Source organism: Buceros rhinoceros, unplaced genomic scaffold (assembly GCF_000710305.1).
Source record: "Buceros rhinoceros silvestris isolate BGI_N320 unplaced genomic scaffold, ASM71030v1 scaffold15095, whole genome shotgun sequence".
Taxonomy (NCBI): Eukaryota; Metazoa; Chordata; class Aves; order Bucerotiformes; family Bucerotidae; genus Buceros; species Buceros rhinoceros.
In genome coordinates, this window is record NW_010411265.1 from 4,951 (window position 1) to 24,689 (window position 19,739).

The window sequence follows — 19,739 nt, forward strand, 5'->3', positions numbered from 1 at the left end:
CTGAACGGTGACCTGAGCCAGGTCAAAATTATCATGGATACATGTATGAATACACTCCGTTTTAACATGTATTGTCCTGTAATTATGACACATCCCCATTGCAACATTTCTTTCTAGCAGCAGACTGAAAACAGGTACTCTGCGATTTTTGAGGGCTACAGAGTCTCTAAATATTTCTGGCTTTGCTACAGGACTCGGCTTGTGTGAGGAGGTGGCCCTGCAGGGAGGGATTTAATTGTGCAGAGAAGCTCTGAGTAGTGGCTGTAAGGTGAAGGAAGAAAGGTAGAGGGAAAAGAGGTAATGTCCTATATTGAGGAATATCTGAACAGGAAGCTAGCTTGCGGATCTCAGCCTCGGTAGACTTCCAAACCTGTGTGGCATTCTCTTGTGTTACTGCGGTTTTAATATCCCGATAAATTACTGGTTTCTTTCTAATTCACTTATGCGCTCTCGTGTCAGGAGCTTACGTGTCCTTCCCTTTCAACACGAGACATAGCACAAGTTTCCATCATTAAACATATGCTACAGTTATGAAAAACACAGTGAATAAAGAAGTGAATAAATGGTTTTGTACTACTTCCCTTAGTTACTTCAGAATTGTTAAAGTTGAAATAATTCTGTGGAATTCCATAATCTGTTATTAAAGATACTTAAAAGTGTTATTTAATGTATTTTAGTGAATCAAGATACAACCGGTTGTCAACATCTTCATCAGTACCTGAAGATCCTGAATATGATAAGGTAAGGATTCTAGAGTTTTGATATATTTTTCTTTTTAAAGTAAACTATTTAACGGAATCTGTTGTGGTTTGCTATTCCACCTAGCCCATTGCAGTTATTAAACTGGAAGCACATCTATATGCAAAAATTAGTAATGCATTGTTGACTGTGTTTTTTCTGGAACCATATGTAATCTCTCTTCGTTTGCTGACAAACTATTGCCATTTCATTAAGCAGTATCTTGTGTTGCTGTTTTTAAGTAACTTTTTTTTTTTCTTAATTAGGAGAGGTCCTATATGTTAAGAGTTTTGAACGGGGGAATCAAAAAGAACAAGTAAATGATTTGTACTTAAATAACAATTCAAGAAGTTACATTAGGTTGGCATTGCAAATACCTCGTTGATCTTTATAATACGTTGTTTTCCTCACAAAATTGAGAAAACTGGATGCAAGTGTAAGGCTAATAGTAGTGCCATGTACTCTTAATATTAAAACCAGTTTGGAATGGAAGATAATTTTTTGACCAGACTTTTAATTGGTTGCCTCCATGGTCTCTTGGAGTCTCTGAGATCATACAGCTCTATCATTTTGTGTTGCAGCTTCAAAATGAACCATGCAAGACTTGTCCAATGGTGGGAGCCTATGTTTTAACATTTTATATATGCATCAACTTAATATCTAGCCTTGCAACTGAATAATTGTGTGAGACACAAAAGAATACTGTTGTGTTTGACCAGGATTGCTCTGTTGTTTGTGCAGTTTTCTTCATCTTTCTTAAAACCCTAAAGCAACTTTATCGTTGAAGCTGTTGAATAAAAATGTTGTCTTCAGCTGGAGATGATTCACTTGAAAGAAGAGACCTTTTGAAAGAGGAGGGGTTTTTTTTTGAACCAGACTTTTTTTTTGAACATTCAGTGAGATGTGATCTCTGCTGTACAGTTTCATAGGATTTATAAACCTACATAAGAAGTCTTTCTGCTAATGTAATCACAGTGTTGTTTCTAACTACCGTTTAACTGATTAACTTGTATTAGGCTCTCGTGGAGATTATCCTTGAAAGAGTCGCTGGAGGGTCGCTGAAAATGGTTCTGGAAAAAAATAATCGCCTTTTCTGCTCTAAAACAATCCATTAAAAAAATTCCATTAGAAGCTGCAATCTTGACTTCTGTTCATTGGAATTTGGGCAAACTTATCACTTGGGCTTCTTAAATTTATACAAATGTGCAAGTAATAAAAAAAAATCAAACAAAAACCTTAAATACTGTTTGAAGATAGACCTTGTGAAAAGTATGTGGAGTATTAGTTATTTTTCCATATGTTTCTAGATCATGATTTCAGAGCAACTGAGTGCCAGCTTTTTAGCTAAAAGTTTGGCTTAATAGAAACGCTCCTCTTAATTGTGGAGAATAGAAACTGTATCTTTTGTATGCTAGCTCCTAAAAAGCTTCTTTTTTATTTATAGGGGTTTTGTTCTTGGATGACAGCTGCTTTTCGGATGCAGTAAGTATATGAAGCAGAAACAATGAGCTGTGGTTTGCTTTGCTTTTTTTTTTTAATTCAAAAAGGGGGTTTGCATTAATTTTTTTTCCCCCTTGAATAGATAGAATTTAATGCAAACAGTGGTACAGATGCTTCTGGTGGGCTGGAAAAAGAATATGAAAACAAGGTCAGCTTATGGGAATACTTCTTCAGGATATAGTTGTCCTTCTGCTGGCAGCCCAGGGACTTCCTGACCTTGGGACAGTGTGTGAATCTATGTCATTTTTATGGATTCTGAGCTAATAACGAGGCTCTAGGCTTTTACCCTTCAAAGACGACTGTGTAGGTGTTCTCCTGTTTGAAGCCAGTAGGGCCCTGGGCAGGAAATGGGGGTTTCCTGTAAGGATTTCTGTGGAGAACTGGTGGTTTAGTGAGGCTGGAATTGGCTAACTAGGAAAAACCCATCCCACTGTTTCCCAGTAACTGAGCGTTAGACATGTGATGCTGGTTCTTTACATCTCTTGGGACTTAGTAAATCATGATGTTTTAAAAATCAGTTTCTGGTTTGGGTACATGGAACCAAAAAAGCAGTAGGGATTGAGCCTGGCTTCCTCTGGTTTTGCCAGTTTAGTTCCTTCCTTATCCAAAATCTCCTATTTTAATGATCTGTCCAGTGGACAATGGATAGATGATTAGAGTTCATTCCAAAGCCCATTAATATCTTCTGTTAATTGGGTGTCGTAAGGGTAAGGTGTTTCTGTTGTAATTTTCCTCGTGGGAAGCCTTTATGGAGATGAGTGGACACTGCCACAGTGTGATCTTTACACCTCATGACTGTCAGAAAGTAGGAGGCACAGCAAATGCCTTTGTCCTCTTTTAAGCTGATAAAAAAGAACTTGGATTCATATTTGCTTTTCCGATTACTTAGTGCCATCTTAAACTCCCCCATGTTAATTTTTATATGGTGATACTGCACAAGAAAAGGACACTTTTGGAACTTGAATTTATGCATGAAAAAGCACAACCATGTTGAAAGCCAATAGGGATTGATGGAGATGTCACTGGGTAGACCGAGAAACTAGTGTATGTTCAAAACGCACACCCCCAAACCCCAAAGATACGAAGTAGACTGACCACGTGCCTTTCTGTCTGTGATGCAGTGACGATGAGATTCATGAGAGATGCGGTGAAGATGCCATACATTACCTGGCATTCCAGCGTCACATCATCTGTTTGTTGATTGCTGTCAGCATTTTGTCTGTGTGTGTCATATTGCCTGTCAACCTATCGGGTGATCTACTTGGTAAGAATTTTTTTTTTTTTTATTCTGAGAAGAATTTTGTGGTTTATATCATTGCAAAAGCTTTTAGCATTTATTTTAATTTGGTAAACTTTGTAAGGTTTGGGTTTTTGGTTTGGTTTTTCCTCTGTCTGATGTGTGTGTGTGTCATTTTGTGTGGAAATTGTATGAGAATAGAGGATTCTTTAAACATCTGACAAAAACTGATGTGAGAAACAAGATGACAGACAAGTGAGAAACATGCAGACAGAGATGGCTAGACCTAGAAGGTTCAAGGCAGGATTAACTTGACCTGTGCCCTCTAAACTCGTGTTTATCTAGGCATGCTTTATGATTTATATTGGTGGTGATTGCCAATGAAAACTGCCTTCACAGCTGGGAAATCTTTTTCTAGTGTCCCGTCTGAGTCTCTTTTGCTGGGGAGAATAGATTATTCTTTTCCTCTTCGCAGTATCCTTTCAGCTGCTTGAGGATTATCAATTCATCTGTGCTTTTTCCTCTTTGATAAACCAGTCAAGTTAATTTGGTCATTAATGAGAAATGTTTTCCGTTTGGCTGATCACTGGCTCATCAGCCATCCCCTGAACTTTTTTTAAATCTAGCTGGACTGTCTCCCATTGTTCCCTTCTGTATTGGTTTGTGGCTCAAAACTGGACAAATATCCTTGCTGATTTTGTCAGTGCTGTTTCTTGCAGTCTGGTCCTGATTATGCTAATGTGACACCTACACCTTTCCATTATTAACTCACACAACAAATACAATAAGTGTGTCCTCTAGTCTGCCATTCAGGTTGCTAATGAGAATGTTGGTGGACAGAACTTTGTTAAATCCTGTATAGATGTTCTTCTGGTTTTGAGAGTGAGCCGTTACAAGCCCATTTTGTATCCGGCTTTGTATCAGTCTTGTCCAGATCATGCTTACAGAGTGTTTAGCTGTTGATCATCTTGTTGAATAGTGATGCAAAAAAAAAAAAAACCAAAACCCAACAAAAAACCAAACAATAATTCATTTGGTTTTCCCAGGAGCTGTCAAGCAGAGTGCTTGCTTGTGTTTTGTTTGTTTTTATACAACAACTGCATCTCTTTTGTACTGTCCTTGCTGATCTTTGTCCCTAAAATTTTTTCTCTTCTATTGTCCTGAATAATATAGCCTAGTTTTTGTTTTCAGTTTACTGCTACCTGTGTTTTAAAGACAGTGACTTAGTGCTTGTCTGTAAAGGGATACATTGTACCTGTGCCTTCAGTATTTTTTCTTTGTGGAACTGCCATTTCTGACTTCCCTTTTATGAGCTTGCTCTTAGCAATTCTCTGTTTATATTTACGTCTGATTTCTTAAAGACTGTTGCCGTTCTTTTTTTCTTCTTTGCATTTATTTTCTGGGTTTTTGTTCTTTCAAAGGACCTGTCATCACTTCACAGTCACTTCTCCTTCCTTGCTTTCCATGTCTGTTCTCAGCATTCATAGGTTTACAGAATCAAACACAACACAACTGCTGACCCAGCTGCTGCCTTCATCTCCTTCATAAAGTAGACAGAGATGCTGGTGCCTTCAAAGAACTTACAGAACATAATTACCTTCAAAATAGATTTTGGTTTATGTGTCGATTTGTGTGCACTGTCCTCTAACTACAGTTTGATAAAAGTCGTATCTTGGATGCTGGTAGATGCTCTCTGTGAATTCAAATGCCAGAGTATGGCTGGCCTTCTAAAGCAGGAGAATACAGCTTATGCTTTCCTGCACTAATTTTTTGATGCTAGGAAATACAGCTGAAGAACAAATATGAAGTTTTAGTGTCTCTCCCCTTCTTACTCCCCTCCACCATATGTTGGTTTTGTGCATTTGCAGTTCTTTCTGTTGTGATGACTTCACTTGCAAAGTAGTTTAACAGTCTATGCTAGAAGACGGTTTAGCTTTCCAGATATACAAGGCTCTCTTTCCTTTGTGAACATGCACTCAATTTTCACTTACTTGCATTATAATTTTTAGAATACTTGACAGTCTAGAGAAACAATGTCATATATACCTTCTCATTTTTGACCTTAGTAAGGTTATCAGTACTATTTTGTCAAGACTGAATTAAGGCGGTTTAAAAAACTGAGATAAGAAATCTGTGAAAATGGAATAAAAATGTGAAGGGAATACATTCAAATCCCTAATTGATGTTGTTAATGGATGTAAAGGAGATTGGAGCAAGAAAGGGAACTGCTGCAAAGATCTAGTATTCAGATTTTGTATTATTTCTCTTATTGCTTGAATGTGGTGTAATCCTGTTTTTTTTTCCCCCCTACTTTAAAATGCAATACAGTGTAAACCAGCATTGATTATGATTCTAAATCTTGGTAACAATAAACAGGTTCAGCATTAAGAAGTAGTATATCAACATTTTTTTTTAAAAAAAAGAAGCTGACTTTCTGATAGTTTGCTTGTGAGTGTTGCACCAGTTCATTATGCTACTTGTTTTTGTTCTTAGATAAGGATCCCTATAGTTTTGGAAGAACAACTATAGTAAACTTACAAACTGGGTAAGTAAATCTTGCAGAGTACTTTTACGCTTGTGTCTATTTCCTGCCATAGTGTCTAAACACATGAATTGATACTTGCAGCGTGGCTCATGGGGTAGAAATTACTTATTCACGCTCATCAACAGAAACCGGAATACGTTCTGCTTCAGGCTATGAAGTTACAGCACTGATAAGAAATCTGGAGTCTTGGCTTCTACTCTCCCAGCTCTTTTTACACCACATGTTTCTTTTGGCTAATGACTGCACATCTAGCAATACCATTTTTCAGAACTCTCCACAGTAAAAGAAACTATACTTCAGAAGGAAAATAAAGCTGACAGCATTACTAGAATGTGTAACTTGAACGATTTAAATTCTCTTACATCAGATTTATGTGTGTGTGTATCTCTCCCATGCAAGATCATGATTAAGATTACTTTTATGTGTTTTAAAAACAGTCTGTAAAATAGTTGAGATAGAAAACCCATACAGTTTTGTATTATTTGTTTAATCCACATATGTCCATGCTGCTATGTCCAATAGAGTTTCTGCCAATGCACTTAATTTTTTTTAACGATGTTATGAATCCTAGTAACTAGTGGGGATTTTTCATTTGTTTGGGTTTTTTTATCTGTAAAACAGGTTCCTGTATTGTAGGTTAGATGTAATTATTAATGCTCTTTGCAAAACTGAAGAACTGTTCACAGAACACAACTTCTGTAAGTTTGGAGGAAGGAACTATCAGAGAAGTAGAATTTACTCCTTGTATTAGACTGTTTTCAGTTTGAATAAGGAGTGTGCTCAGGGAAAGTTCAGTTATGCACCCAGCACAGTAACTAGTAAGAAAAAAAAATCATTTTGGCAATTAGCATGGATTGTGCTGCTGGTCATCTGAGTGAGAAAGGCACAAGCCAAATGCTTCCTTAAAATGTCCATGTCATGGAGTATCTGGGTTTTTTGTAGGTCTCTCACCCATAGAATTTTATGATAAGCGGGTAACCCTAATGGCTGTCCAAGGCATCTCGATAGGCATGAGTGTCTACCAGTAACTACCTTTTTGTGCTCGTTTTGTGTTCAGTGAGAGGTTCTGATCTGCTTACCATTTTGATGGCTTCTTGTATCAGTTGGACAATTAGTTCTTCCTGTTTCTCATATTCATAACGTTTTGTCTGACAGTAATAATCTTCTCTGGCTGCACACGGTTTTTGCTGTTGTTTACCTGATTCTGACTGTTGTCTTCATGAGACATCACGTGAAGTACGTCACATATAAAGAAGAAAACATAGTAAGTTCCTATATTAGGGTAAAAAAAACCCCATACAGCATGTTTGAGAGGGGATAATGCTAAAAAATCCAATTGCTAATTAAGTGAAGAAAGAAATGTGACATGTGAAGAAATTCACTAAAAACAAAGCTCCATTGAGTGAATAGTGCAAATGGGTGGAGTGAAGGGGGTTAGGGAAGGATTTGTGAAATTTTGGTGTCACCTGTTAACAGTGTAGCAGATGACATGGTGGTGTTTGAGTAGATGCAGCTCCCATCAAAATCAAAATTTCCTGCCTTCTTTCCCCTCTACAACACAGCTACTTGTGCTGTGTCACTGCCTTTCTAATATTGTTGTTTTGTCTTTCGTGGTGTGGTTTCTCAAAATTGGAGCTGCATTTTCTCTTGCAGGTTAAGTGCACATTGTTTATAACTGGTCTTCCAAAAAATGCGAAAGAAGATACAATACAAGAGCATTTCACGTAAGTTCTGTGCTTGAGTCATTAAGAACAGAAGATTTAAAATGGTCCTTGTAGTTTTACCTGCCCAAGCAGAAATATTTTTTGACTTCTGCTCTGTTTAAAATTGCTGTTATAGGATACATCTTCTAAAGGCATACCTTATTCTTTGGGCAGAATCCAGAAAAGGCCATTTCAATAAAGTTAGTTAGCTGATCTTGACATCAGAATCTGAGGAAGTGGCTGTGTATTCACTTTCCATTCATGCTCACAAGGCCTTTACTTGGGAATAATGCTGCACATCTCATAGTAACTTCCGGCAACTGTCTCTCTGGAAGTCTCCACTCTGATACCTCATTCAGAAATGAAATGAGTGATGAGATGTCAGCAATGCTCTTTGAAACAGTTTCTTTGTTGTACTTTAGGTTCTTACTGTTTGCATGTACGGCTTCCTTTTCAGTGCCGCCTACCCAACCTGCACAGTGCTGGAGGTCCAGCTATGTTACGACGTAGCCAGGCTTATTCAGCTCTTCAAAAAAAGGTACTTGTTTTTGTAATCTATGTAGGTTTAGCATAATTTTATGACTGCTTTGCCAGTCCTTATCGACATAAACTAGCAATACTAAGCTTGCACACAGTAGAAATTAATTGTGCTCTTAAAGTTTTGGTCTGGACACCAGTTAGATTTGTCTGTGTTTTAAGGTGAGTTGTGGGGTTCAGCCCATTTCTTGTAGGTGTGATATCTTGTGTGTTGCATAAGGTAAGCTTTGACTTACCGATTATTTATTTATTGTCAGGGAGGGCAAAGCGGAAAACCCAGCTGGGACCCTGCTTCTTTGGCTGGAGGTGCTGGTCACAGTAGAAAAAATCGTTATCTTCTGGGCTATACTTTGGGTTTTTACTGGAACCTCACTACAAGTGTAGGCTGTATAATGCTTTTATAGACTAGAAAATAAAATAAGTAGCCAAAATAAGGTGTATTAATATCCTTGGTGACTGATGAATTTGTTATCAATCCTTGACATAAATTCTTCTCTCGGGGATTGCATTCTTCTTAAGCTTGATGTTGATACTATTTTCTTGCAAAATGTTATGGATGTATTTTTCTGTGCAGAAAACAGGCAGAAAAAAGCCTGACTTACTATGAACATCTGCATCAGAAGTATGGCAAGCGGGTCCAAATCAACCCTAAGCCATGTGGTCAGTTCTGCTGTTGTGAAATGAGAGGATGTGAAAGGGTAAGAGATTGTGTTCATTTTTAATTATGACTAGGTAGATTGTTAGAAGAGTACAGAATAGATGTTGTGTGATGTCTTGCTGAGCTTCGGAAAATACTTTATTCATTTTATGCAGATAGCTCTTTTCATGTTCTTGCACTCTAAAGCAAATGAATTCCCCAAAACTTTTGAAATGTAATCCTAGTGCAAAAATCAAAGTACAAGAAAAACTTCCTGTTTGTTTGTCTTCTCGTTGTGATGTGGTTTTTGTAGTTTGTGGAAGTAGCGTAAGGAGGAGAGACTATGGTTTGTGTAAGCTGTATTTAAGCGAATCGGGTTAATTTATTAGCTATCGGGTACTTGGATGTAACGATCATCAATTTCCCAACAGGAGGATGCTGTAGATTATTATACCAAAGTTAGAAATGAACTGGTGGAAGAATATTCAAAAGAGGAACAAGCTGTTCATAATAACCCACTGGGAATGGCTTTTGTAACATTTCAAGAGAAATCCATGGCAACCTAGTAAGTTTTATCTGCGGTCCTGTTTGTTCTCTTCTAACTGTAGTAGTAAAACTGCTCTCCTGTTCATGTTGCTTGTTTGCTTATGTTGGTTCTTCTTTCTTCTTCTTCACCATTCTATGGATTTCATCTGCTTTGCTTTCTGGTAAGTTTTCCTGTAAGTGTGCATCCAGCTGCTATGCTTTGTGTGAAGGGACTAAATGGCTCTGAATGTTTATTGGGATAAGGATCCTTTCTCTTCTGTGTGGGATCCAGTCCATCAATGTAGGTTAATAGTAGGGCAGACTAATTGGCTTTTGAATAAGAGTTACTGATTTCTCCGTTTTCCACTGTGCAGATGGTCCAATTACCAAACTATTAGAGCGGGTGCAAATCACACTGCTAGTTAGTTATCTGAACAAAGTAGAGTCAGTGACTTACCTGGCCATAGGTGATATAGGTCACGGAATGGTTTGGGTTGGAAGGGACCTTAAAGATCATCTAGTTCCAACCCCCTGCCATGGGCAGGGACGCTTTCCACTAGACCAGGTTGCTCAAAGCTCCATACAACCTGACCATGAACACTTCTAGGTTTGGGACATCCTCAGACTCTCTGGGCACCCTGGTCCAGCGCCTCACCACCCTCACAGTGAATCTAAAGCTGCCCTCTTTCAGTTTAAAGCCGTTACCCCTTTTTCTGTCACTACATGACCTTGTAAAAAGTCCCTCTCCAGTTTTCTTGTAGGCCCTTTTTAGGTACTGGCAGGCTGCCAGGTCTTCCTGGAGCCTTCTCTTCTTCAGGCTGAACAACCCCACCTCCTTTAGCTTGTGTTCATAGCTCCAGCCCTCTGACCATCTTTGTGGCCCTCCTCTGGACCCGCTTCAATGTACACATTACGTATCTTTCTTACCTAATATCGGTTTTTCAAGTGCTTTTTACTCAGTCATTTGTAGAGCCTCTTGTTTTCTGTTGGCACTTGGTAAGCACCTTTTACTAATACTAAGTGGGTAAAGGGACGCAGAATAATATTTGTATTACACAAATAATACGTCATGGTTTTTTTGTTCTTCATAGCCTCTCTGGTATAAATTGTCTGCATTAGGTTAGAAAGCTCGTCTTTCAGGCCTTTTTCCAAGGGAGTCCACGGTATAGAATTACTTGCAAGAAACTGAGATGCTGAGAAAATTTTGCTTGCTGCTCTTTAACTGAGTAGTGATTGTGTGGTGAAATCTGCCCCCCTTCTAATTTTGTAATGTCACTCACCGTATTTAGAGAATCTAGAGCATGAAATAACTTTTGAAGATGTGAAACTGGAAGAAGAAATAACACTGAAACTCCTTCTCTAGCAGCTGGTTTGTTGTAAACAGTTTTGATGGGATAGTCTCTCCTTGGGCATGTATTCTGAGTTGCACTGCAGGTATCTCTGAGCTGAATTGTGAAGAACTGTAAAGATTTTAGTGTGTTTAGCTTGGAATTGATGTGGTGGACTCCGTTCTCTGGAAAATTAGTTTAGTTTGCATGTAAAGCTGAGGCTACCATCAAATTAGGAAGTTATTTTGTACCCTTAATAGGCTCTGCTCCACTTAGCCCTGAAATAGGATGGGAGGAACAGTAAGCCAGGACAGAGGTACATGGAGTCAGGCGGTTGTAGAAGCTTGGTTAATGATGGCGCTCAGTAGTACGGCTAGTAGTGCTAATGCTTGCTCTGTATGTGTTTTTAAAAATAACTGTCAAAGTATAATTAACTTTCTTAAATACTTGCTGCTGCAAGATGCTGGCAATTCGACTTCACTACTTGAATTCTGGTAAGGCAAAGATCTGCATTTTGGGGGTGGTTTTTGTTTGTTTGGTGTTTTTATGTGTGTGGTTCTCCATTCTCTATGTTAAGAGCACAACTGAGAAACAAGCATGTTCAGGAATTTGAGAGTCTACCCGTTCAAATATAGTATATACTGTTCCCATGATAGTGTAATAGAGTTTGTCTGAATTGGAACTTCTTTTACAAGGAACGCACGCGCAGTTGTGCTGTCTCTGAATATATGCCTAGCACTTCTCTTGCTGTGGTTTGAGAAATCTTCAAAACGTTTTTTCTGGGTATGTTTAAATTTTTCTTAAATACATTAATTTTCAATCAACTCATAATACAAGAAAATAAAACTAAGTATTAATTAAGGAGTATGTAAAAGAGGGTAATATTTTGAAATGTCAGAATACCGGCATGATAAAAAATTTCCTGAAAATTGGCTAGTTTTGATGCTAGTGCAATGAAATGAGAGTGCAGACTAATCCTTTAGTCTGCTTTGATTTGCAAACAGCTGTAATTACATAAAGAGGAGTTTGGGGAACTGGCTGTCTTTATTTTTTCCAGTGCTCTCAGGCCTTTGTTTATTTTTAAATGATTTTTTAATACAAGTTTGTTCTATTAAATACTGCTGCTGTTCATTTTGGTAGAATCACTGAACAGTTAAAACCAAGACTGCTCTTTGTTTTTAACTTTCTCAGATCTGAAAGACTTGTGGCAGTAACTGTTTATGTGATGGTCATTACATGCATAATGTAATGTTACATTCTTGTCTAAGTACTATCTTGACCTCTGGTTATTCAAAGCAAAAAAAACCCCACCTTTATCACTATTCTCTGTCTTTCTCATTACATATGCAGCATATTCAGGTGTTAAAGTTTGAAAAAATCCTCCTCTTTTTCTTCCTTACAGTATCCTTAAGGACTTCAATGCCTGCAAATGTCAGAGTATTAAGTGTAAAGGAGAACCGCAGCCATCATCCTACAGCAAGGAGCTGTGTGTATCAAACTGGGAGGTTACCTACGCTCCTTATCCTGAGAATATTTGTTGGTAAGATTGCTCTCTTACATCCGTTTATTTACGACAATACAGGTTTAGAATGGGGACAGAAGAAGGGTGCTGAGTACATTTTTCTTTAACCCTAAACTAAGACTTTAGGTAGTGGTTGCATGTGGCAACTGGAAGTAGACCTTGGAGAGGCCTCTCAGAAGCTGACTGGAGTTTTGCAACCCCAAAGTTCTGCAGTTCCTGTTAACTTAAAAAAAAGAACAAAACAAAAACCAAAACCAGCTTATTAATGTGGGTGCCTCAGTGTTTCCATTTTTTGAGATTAATGCAAATCTACTGTTGAGATCTGAGGAAAGTAACTTGGTGTTGGTACTGAGTATCCTCCACTATGTATATATGTTTTGAGCAGCCACATGGCAAGTGTAGCTCGATCCGCTCTGTGAACTATGGTCTGTCTTCTAATATCTTGTTATTGACCCAGTAAATTTCCCAGCTTTTACCCACTGCTTATAGGAGAGCGTCAGAAAATAGAAAAATGCTTTTTGAATTAAACTGTTCCTGTGCTACTTCTGTCATGCTTGTAGATTAAAGCAACTAAACTGTTTCCAGTTGCTTTGCACATAACTTAGGGTTGGGTCAATACCATCCTCTGTACCTACAACAGTAAAGTTGTTGTGACATTTCCATTGCCCAGACAAAAACTGCAAGTGAGCCACAAGCATGCACAAGTTACTGCATTTCGCCAGTATGTAACATTTTTTTAAAGTACACTTTTTTGCTAATGATTTTAATAGAAAATTACTTCTAATCTAGTTCTAATGTTTGAGAGGTTTTTCTCTAGAACTACCTTTCTGCAGTTGGGAATAAAGAACAGAATCTTTTAACCACAAAGCAAATAACCGTGATTCTTAGCTGTGTCTTTGTAGCTGTGTTATTTTGAGACATGAATTAAAAATCTCTTGCAAGCTGTTTTCCAAGTAGGGTTGGTTTAAGCTACCTTTCTCATGAAAGGGTTCTTGCATGTGTGTGTGCTTCATTTCCTCTCCCTTCAGGCACTGTCTTATGGGCACAGGAAATGATCACTGAGACTCAGTAGTTTGAAGCTGTTACAAAGCTTTTCTGAACATCTCAGAGAGGGGAAGATGGTGGGGTTTCATTGTTGATTTTTGGTGGCTTTTTGAGTGGGTTTTTTGTTCTTTTTCTTGTCTCCCCTCCTCCTTGAAGAGGAGGAAGCACAGGGATTTGCCAAGTTACTTACCTAGGTTAACAAAAACTGTTTCCTAGGTAAACAAAAACTGGGGAATGTTGTCGAGCCTCTGTATGCCCTGTTTTGTCTGTTCTAAATTCTTGGCTTTGGCTGTGGTTCAAATCATGCCAGTCCTTGTGGGAACCATTTCAGATAGCATTTAAGAACTTTACCTTTTCAAGACAAATGATTGCTGTTTTAATATTTCAGGAAGGGATGCAGGGTTCTTAATTTTTGTTTCCAAATCACAGATTCTTGGTGGATCTGTGCTATGATAGCTATTTTTCTTGCAGAAACTCTCTGTATCTTCTATCTCTGTCTTTTATTGTTCTAAATTTGTTTAGTTCCATATTATTAAATTGTGGAAGTGTTTAATTCCAAACCTTAAATTACATTAGACATTGTGTTTGTGTTATGAAAGACTAAATGTGTTCTTCTGCAAGAGCAATTTGTATTACCGTTCAAGAAAGATTGCAGGGTTTTCCTGATTTCTAATAGCGACTGGAACTTGGGTAGTGCTTCATTATATAGCTGAATTTAGAAAAAGCGGTGTGCTACCTGTTTCTCAGTAGACAGTATGTATTTTTATAACAGCAAGTGCTTGCTGCTTGGTTTTGTCTTTTGTTTTTTCCAGGAAAAATCTTTCAGTGCGTGGACTGAAGTGGTGGTTTAGATGGACTTGCATTAATTTGCTTCTTTTTATTGTGCTGTTTTTTCTTACTACTCCTTCCATAATCATCTCCACCATGGACAAGTTCAATGTCACTAAACCTATTCACTACCTTAATGTGAGTATCACCTTATGTTAGGCTATAGCTGTGTATCGCACCAAAGTGTTAATAAACTAGTAGGTGTGTAGCAAGACAATGAGACAATGTCTATAACCTAATTCGGTTGAAATTCTCAGGATTGTTTTATGTAACTGCTGATTAAAAAGCATATGTCCAGAATCAGGCCTTCAGTCCTCTTTTGTTCGTTGATAGTAGGCTGAAGTAATTTAATCTGAAACTTTATATTACTAAAAACGTCTTACTTGTTTGTAGTAAAAATTTGCATTCCAAATTTACATAATTCTAAATTTTGTAATCAAAAATCTTTGTCAAAAATGGAATTTTGGGTCCAACTTGTATTTTGATTTTTATGACAGGAAGGATGAATTCAGTTTTTGAATTCTAAAGTAAAATGCCATGGTTTTATTTTGCTTATTGAATTCAAAACAGAATGGCATATATATATATATATATGGTCCTAATCTGTCTGCAGCTAAAGTCTTTTGCAAAGTGTTCATTTTAAATACTTCACCAAGCTAGTGAAAACTGCATAAAACCGCATGAGAGTGAGACTTCTCTCTCATGGAATTTAATTCCCAATCCTACTATTGTTTTTGGTTTTGCACACCGGTGCTGAGCACTCATTCATTTTAAGACTGCATCTGAGTATAATTTCTACAGTCCAACCTGCTTTAATTTACAAAAAGCAAAATATTGCAGCCTCTGTTCTACCACAGCTGCATTAAAATGGTTTTAATACTTACTCCTACTTCTTTTTCCTCCACTAGAATCCCATTGTCAGTCAGTTTTTCCCAACGCTCTTGCTCTGGTCCTTCTCAGCTTTGCTGCCAACAGTTGTCTATTACTCAACTTTACTGGAGTCTCACTGGACAAAGTAAGCAAGATTTTTTTCTATTTTGGCCTTTTCAGCTGAATTACTAAAATAAATGAAGGAATTGCTTATCTTTCATGGAGGTCTTAAATCTGTAGCAAGGAATATCATATTCTCATCTCCTTCTAGCGCTATAACCAGCACTTTGGAGTTCAGGTAATTTATAAATGACACAGCAAGTGCAATCTGACCATGTGATTTGTTTATGCTTCTCGACCCTCCCCACCCTCCTGGTTTGTATTTAATGAGAAAAAAATGTATAAGCAGGCTCAGGGGGTGTACCTTCAACAGGAGCATGGGAAGTGCCTCTGGGTCCGTAACTAGCTTGCTCTCTGGGAAAATAGAGCTGTAGGTTTGGATCCCTTTCAGGCTGAGGACATCAGAGAGTCACGTAATGCCACTTCAACAAACTGCTCCAGCTAGTGGCATGCTACTTATAAAAAGGGCATCCATCTCTGTTTTGCATGAAAAAATGGTCTGGATGTAGCTTGGTGCACCACTTGGTTGCTGTAGGATATTTTTAGTGGTGATCTGAGAAGATCTATGGGACCGAGGCCCAGGAGTTGTGTTGGTGTAAGATTTTCAGGTACGACTGATGCCCTCCAGACATGTCAAGCACAGTGACATGCTGCTAACTTGGAGAACTCAGCACAACTTGGTTTGGCATACCAGATTTCACCCACAGTTTTCCTACAGTCAGACAAAAACATGATACTGCACACCAAATCCCAGCTTTGCTCGACTTCACTCAATCTTTTTCCATAATGCCTGCGGCCATTTTTTGTTTGGTTTTATATTTTAAGGTCAAATTTTTTGACTTTCTATTTTTTTATACCATTCCCTTGTAAGATCACGTTCAGAATCTACTGTTCATCTGTCAAAGTTGTATGCTTTTCATTGTACTTTTTTCTTTTTCTTTTTTTGGTAGTTGCACTAGGCACAGGAACTTTAAGCCCTTCTCAATCAGTTGAAGTAGTGTCCTAAAGTCACTAGTGATGACAGATCTGATTTCATGCCTCAGTATATCTACATTGGCACGTCCCACAGTGCCTAAGGGCTACGTAATCCTATAATAAAACCTCTACAGTTTTCATGCCCTATCAGATGCCACCTTTAACAGTCTGAATTGTTTATAGCAATCGCTGCACTTTTCTGACAGCAGTGTGTCACTAGATAGATGTTCCTGCTACTGTAGTAGGGGTATGGTGTTAGTGGTGTCATGTTGTTCCAAGGACTTGACAATTGACAAGGACAGTTGAGTAGCTTGTCTGAGTGTTTGGTTTCTTGGCAGTGGTGCCCTTTTACAAATCCCTCTTGGCATAACACTTGAAGAGCTGTTTGTTTACAAGCTGAGTATCACTGGATAAGAGACCAGCTGTGATTGTCATACATCCCCCTGCCTGTGCTGCAGGCCTGTAGTGATGCTACTCTAGAGTCTGGATTAATGTTCAGAATTTTTTTTTTCCGTGCTTGGTCCAAATTAGTGAATATCTCAAAAGATGTTTGTTTTGTGACTATCTCATAGCAATGTGGTATGGTAAGAGAAGCTGGAAATCCTCTGATGCTGACGTTCTCTAGGCAAGATCTTTTACATGTGGAAGTCTTTGATACGAATTTCTCACTGTGACTTTTTATGTTGGTAGATCTGCAGAGAACAGAATAATGATGCATAAAGTCTACATATTTTTGATCTTCATGGTATTGATTCTGCCCTCACTTGGTCTGACCAGGTAAAGAATCATAGTTTAATGGAGTAATGTTTATTTTTATCGTTTGAGACAAATTACTTCTGTTTTCTAGTTGATAGTTGAGGCATAGTTGATTCAGTGCGTTTGGTTATGTTATCATTACACATGGATTTCAATGCTCATCTTTCATTTGAGCACCTCATAGCCCTTAAAGTTTCCAAAGACTGGCTTTTCTTTAGCAAAGAAATATAAGACCTTGTAAGATCGATGACTGATTGGAAGTTGCCTGCACTCACCGTCATAGCTGAGAACCCAGTTTCCTGACTGGGTCTTATACTTCAGTTATAGTTGTCCTTGTCAAATACTTTTACAGTATTTGACTGTTTCCCTGGATAACCTGTATTTGTCCTATCTATTTAATAACTGCTAAAAATCAATCATTAAAACTTTGGTATGAAGTAGACATTTCTGTTTCGTTTGATTCTGTATCTCTTTTCCTGTTTCCGACTGTCAGTTACTGTGGTAAAGCTAAAGTAGTGTTCAGATTGTGATTAAATCCCCTCTATCCACTTTCCTGATCTAACCTGTGTAAAAAGAGAAGCCATTTTACTCAGTACTAAGCTGTTGGAGATTAAATTACATTAAACATCTTTCTTTCAGCCTTGACTTTTTTTTCCGTTGGCTGTTTGACAGAGAATCATCTGATTCTGTATTTAGGCTGGAGTAAGTATTAGACTGGAGTAAGTATTAGCAACTCTTTACTAAAGGAATACTTAGGCTTTTGTTTTCTTTTTTTTGCTGTTGACTAACCTTGGTTACTGTTTATTAAAGTATGCTTGAGTAGGGTACCCTGTGGGATGATGTTGAGCCTCTGAATAGGGGAGGACAGTGCAATTTACTCAGTACTAAGCTGTTGGAGATTAAATGACATTAAACATCTTTCTTTCAGCCTTGACTTTTTTTTCCGTTGGCTGTTTGACAGAGAATCATCTGATTCTGTATTTAGGCTGGAGTAAGTATTAGACTGGAGTAAGTATTAGCAACTCTTTACTAAAGGAATACTTAGGCTTTTTTTTTTCTTTTTTTTGCTGTTGACTAACCTTGGTTACTATTTATTAAAGTATGCTTGAGTAGGGTACCCTGTGGGATGATGTTGAGCCTCTGAATAGGGGAGGACAGTGCAAGTGATTTTGCTATGGAGAAATCCATATGTTTTTTTCTGCTAGCTAATGTATGCAAACATTCAATAAAGAGACAGATATTTCCCCAAACCTTATAAATGTTGTAGAAGACAAAGGACAGGATGATGTGATACAGGTGAGAGGGGACCAGAAACTGTACTGAAGATTGTTGCATGTCACGGGCAGGGGATCTTCCCAAGGATTATGGTGAGACCAAATGGCTGCAGCTATTTCTGAAATTCATTGACTCTTGATTTTAAGAGACATGAACATTTTTACACCAGCATTTCAAATCTGCAGATACTGGTTAATATAAGCTGTTGTGACTGTGGCTGGAGGGAAAGAACAGAATGCAGTTATTAGGATGTGGTTAGGTTTCCAAGTGCTGTTTCAAAATCAGTAACAAGATGACAATTAGGAGTTACTGAGCTAGGAGAGACAATTATTCCATTGCAGTCTTATCTCATCTTGTCTCAGGTTGCTGTTGCAGACATCAAATGATGCTCTTGTCTGCTATCAGCCACCCATCAGACTGCTGTATCTTTTTGTGAACAGTTTATTACTCGCCCAAACTGCAGCTCAGCTGGGCTCTCACGGCATACTACACTTAGTGCGTTTATAGCGATGTAGTGCTCTCCAACAAGATTATCAAAAGTCTTCTAGCCACTTCTTATGCTGTCCAGTGCTTATCCTTAGGCTAAGAGATATCCAAAGGTGGTAGGGACCCACTGTATGTATGGTGTATTTGCTTGTCTGCTTTCCAGTCAGTGTCTGATGTCTCTCCTTGCAGATGTGTCTTTTTGCCTGACCAGGGAGCCTTCTTTGTGAACTATGTGATTGCCTCTGCTTTCATTGGCAATGGGATGGAGCTGCTGCGCCTGCCTGGCCTCATCCTTTACACCATACGCATGATAATGGCCAAGTCCACAGCAGAAAGGAAAAATATTAAACAGGTATTAGAGCCCCTCCTTAAAAGAGGCAATTAAATGACTGATCCTTCCTTCCTTCCTAAGAAACAGTGGGAACCCCCATCCTTCATACCATTAACTATCGTCTCCTGTCTTTTTTTTTTTTTGGCCTTTGTTTCAGTCATCCATGACAGGTTCATATTCCCTTCATTTGCCGTGCAGGTAACAGGGACACATTTATTTAAGTTAGAGATGGTCAAAAATCAAAACCCAAGCTCTGAACTTCAGATATTAATCTCTTCATAGCTCCAAGTCAGAGTTTTATGATTTGAATTTTATAGGATGATTCTGATTTTATCTTCTAGTCTAAACTTCAGAGGCTTCTAAATTCAATCTGTCTGTATATAGTTTCTTCTGTCAGCCTGCACGTATGTCCAACTTTGATCTGAACATACACCTAGCAAAATAGATACTTATTGTTTGTACTGTATTCTGTTTTAAGTGGTAGATTTTCACTTCCAGATGATATGTCATCTTGCAACTTGAAATTGCAAGTGTTTACGATGGGAACTTAAGCCTGCATATAGCTGCTCCTGTTTTCTCTTTTTTTTTTTCTTTTTTCTTCTTGTTTTATGGGTGAGTGGGTTCCATTTTTAAATATCCTTTCTATTTTAAACATTCACTTCTATTAGCTGTTGCATATTACCCCTTGCTCTGGTTGAAATAATTTATATTGATTTCCTCATCCCAAGAGGAAAAAGGGGAATGTTGGCCCCACCAAAGCTTTAATATCTTGAGCTTTCCCT

At 38.1% G+C, this 19,739-nt stretch overlaps 1 protein-coding gene across 1 annotated transcript in view; it reads left to right on the forward strand.

The window, feature by feature from the left end:
• TMEM63A (transmembrane protein 63A) overlaps positions 1-19,739 on the forward strand; it is a 30,055-nt gene that overhangs the window by 3,324 nt on the left and 6,992 nt on the right. Inside the window, exons 3-17 of the mRNA XM_010135954.1 lie at positions 678-741; positions 2,183-2,220; positions 3,360-3,502; positions 5,969-6,020; positions 7,176-7,284; positions 7,674-7,744; positions 8,181-8,261; positions 8,835-8,958; positions 9,329-9,462; positions 12,153-12,290; positions 14,129-14,282; positions 15,053-15,159; positions 16,800-16,886; positions 17,505-17,567; positions 18,816-18,978. Coding sequence (XP_010134256.1) covers positions 678-741; positions 2,183-2,220; positions 3,360-3,502; positions 5,969-6,020; positions 7,176-7,284; positions 7,674-7,744; positions 8,181-8,261; positions 8,835-8,958; positions 9,329-9,462; positions 12,153-12,290; positions 14,129-14,282; positions 15,053-15,159; positions 16,800-16,886; positions 17,505-17,567; positions 18,816-18,978 — 1,528 coding nt within the window. The remainder of the gene's footprint in view (positions 1-677; positions 742-2,182; positions 2,221-3,359; positions 3,503-5,968; positions 6,021-7,175; positions 7,285-7,673; positions 7,745-8,180; positions 8,262-8,834; positions 8,959-9,328; positions 9,463-12,152; positions 12,291-14,128; positions 14,283-15,052; positions 15,160-16,799; positions 16,887-17,504; positions 17,568-18,815; positions 18,979-19,739) is intronic.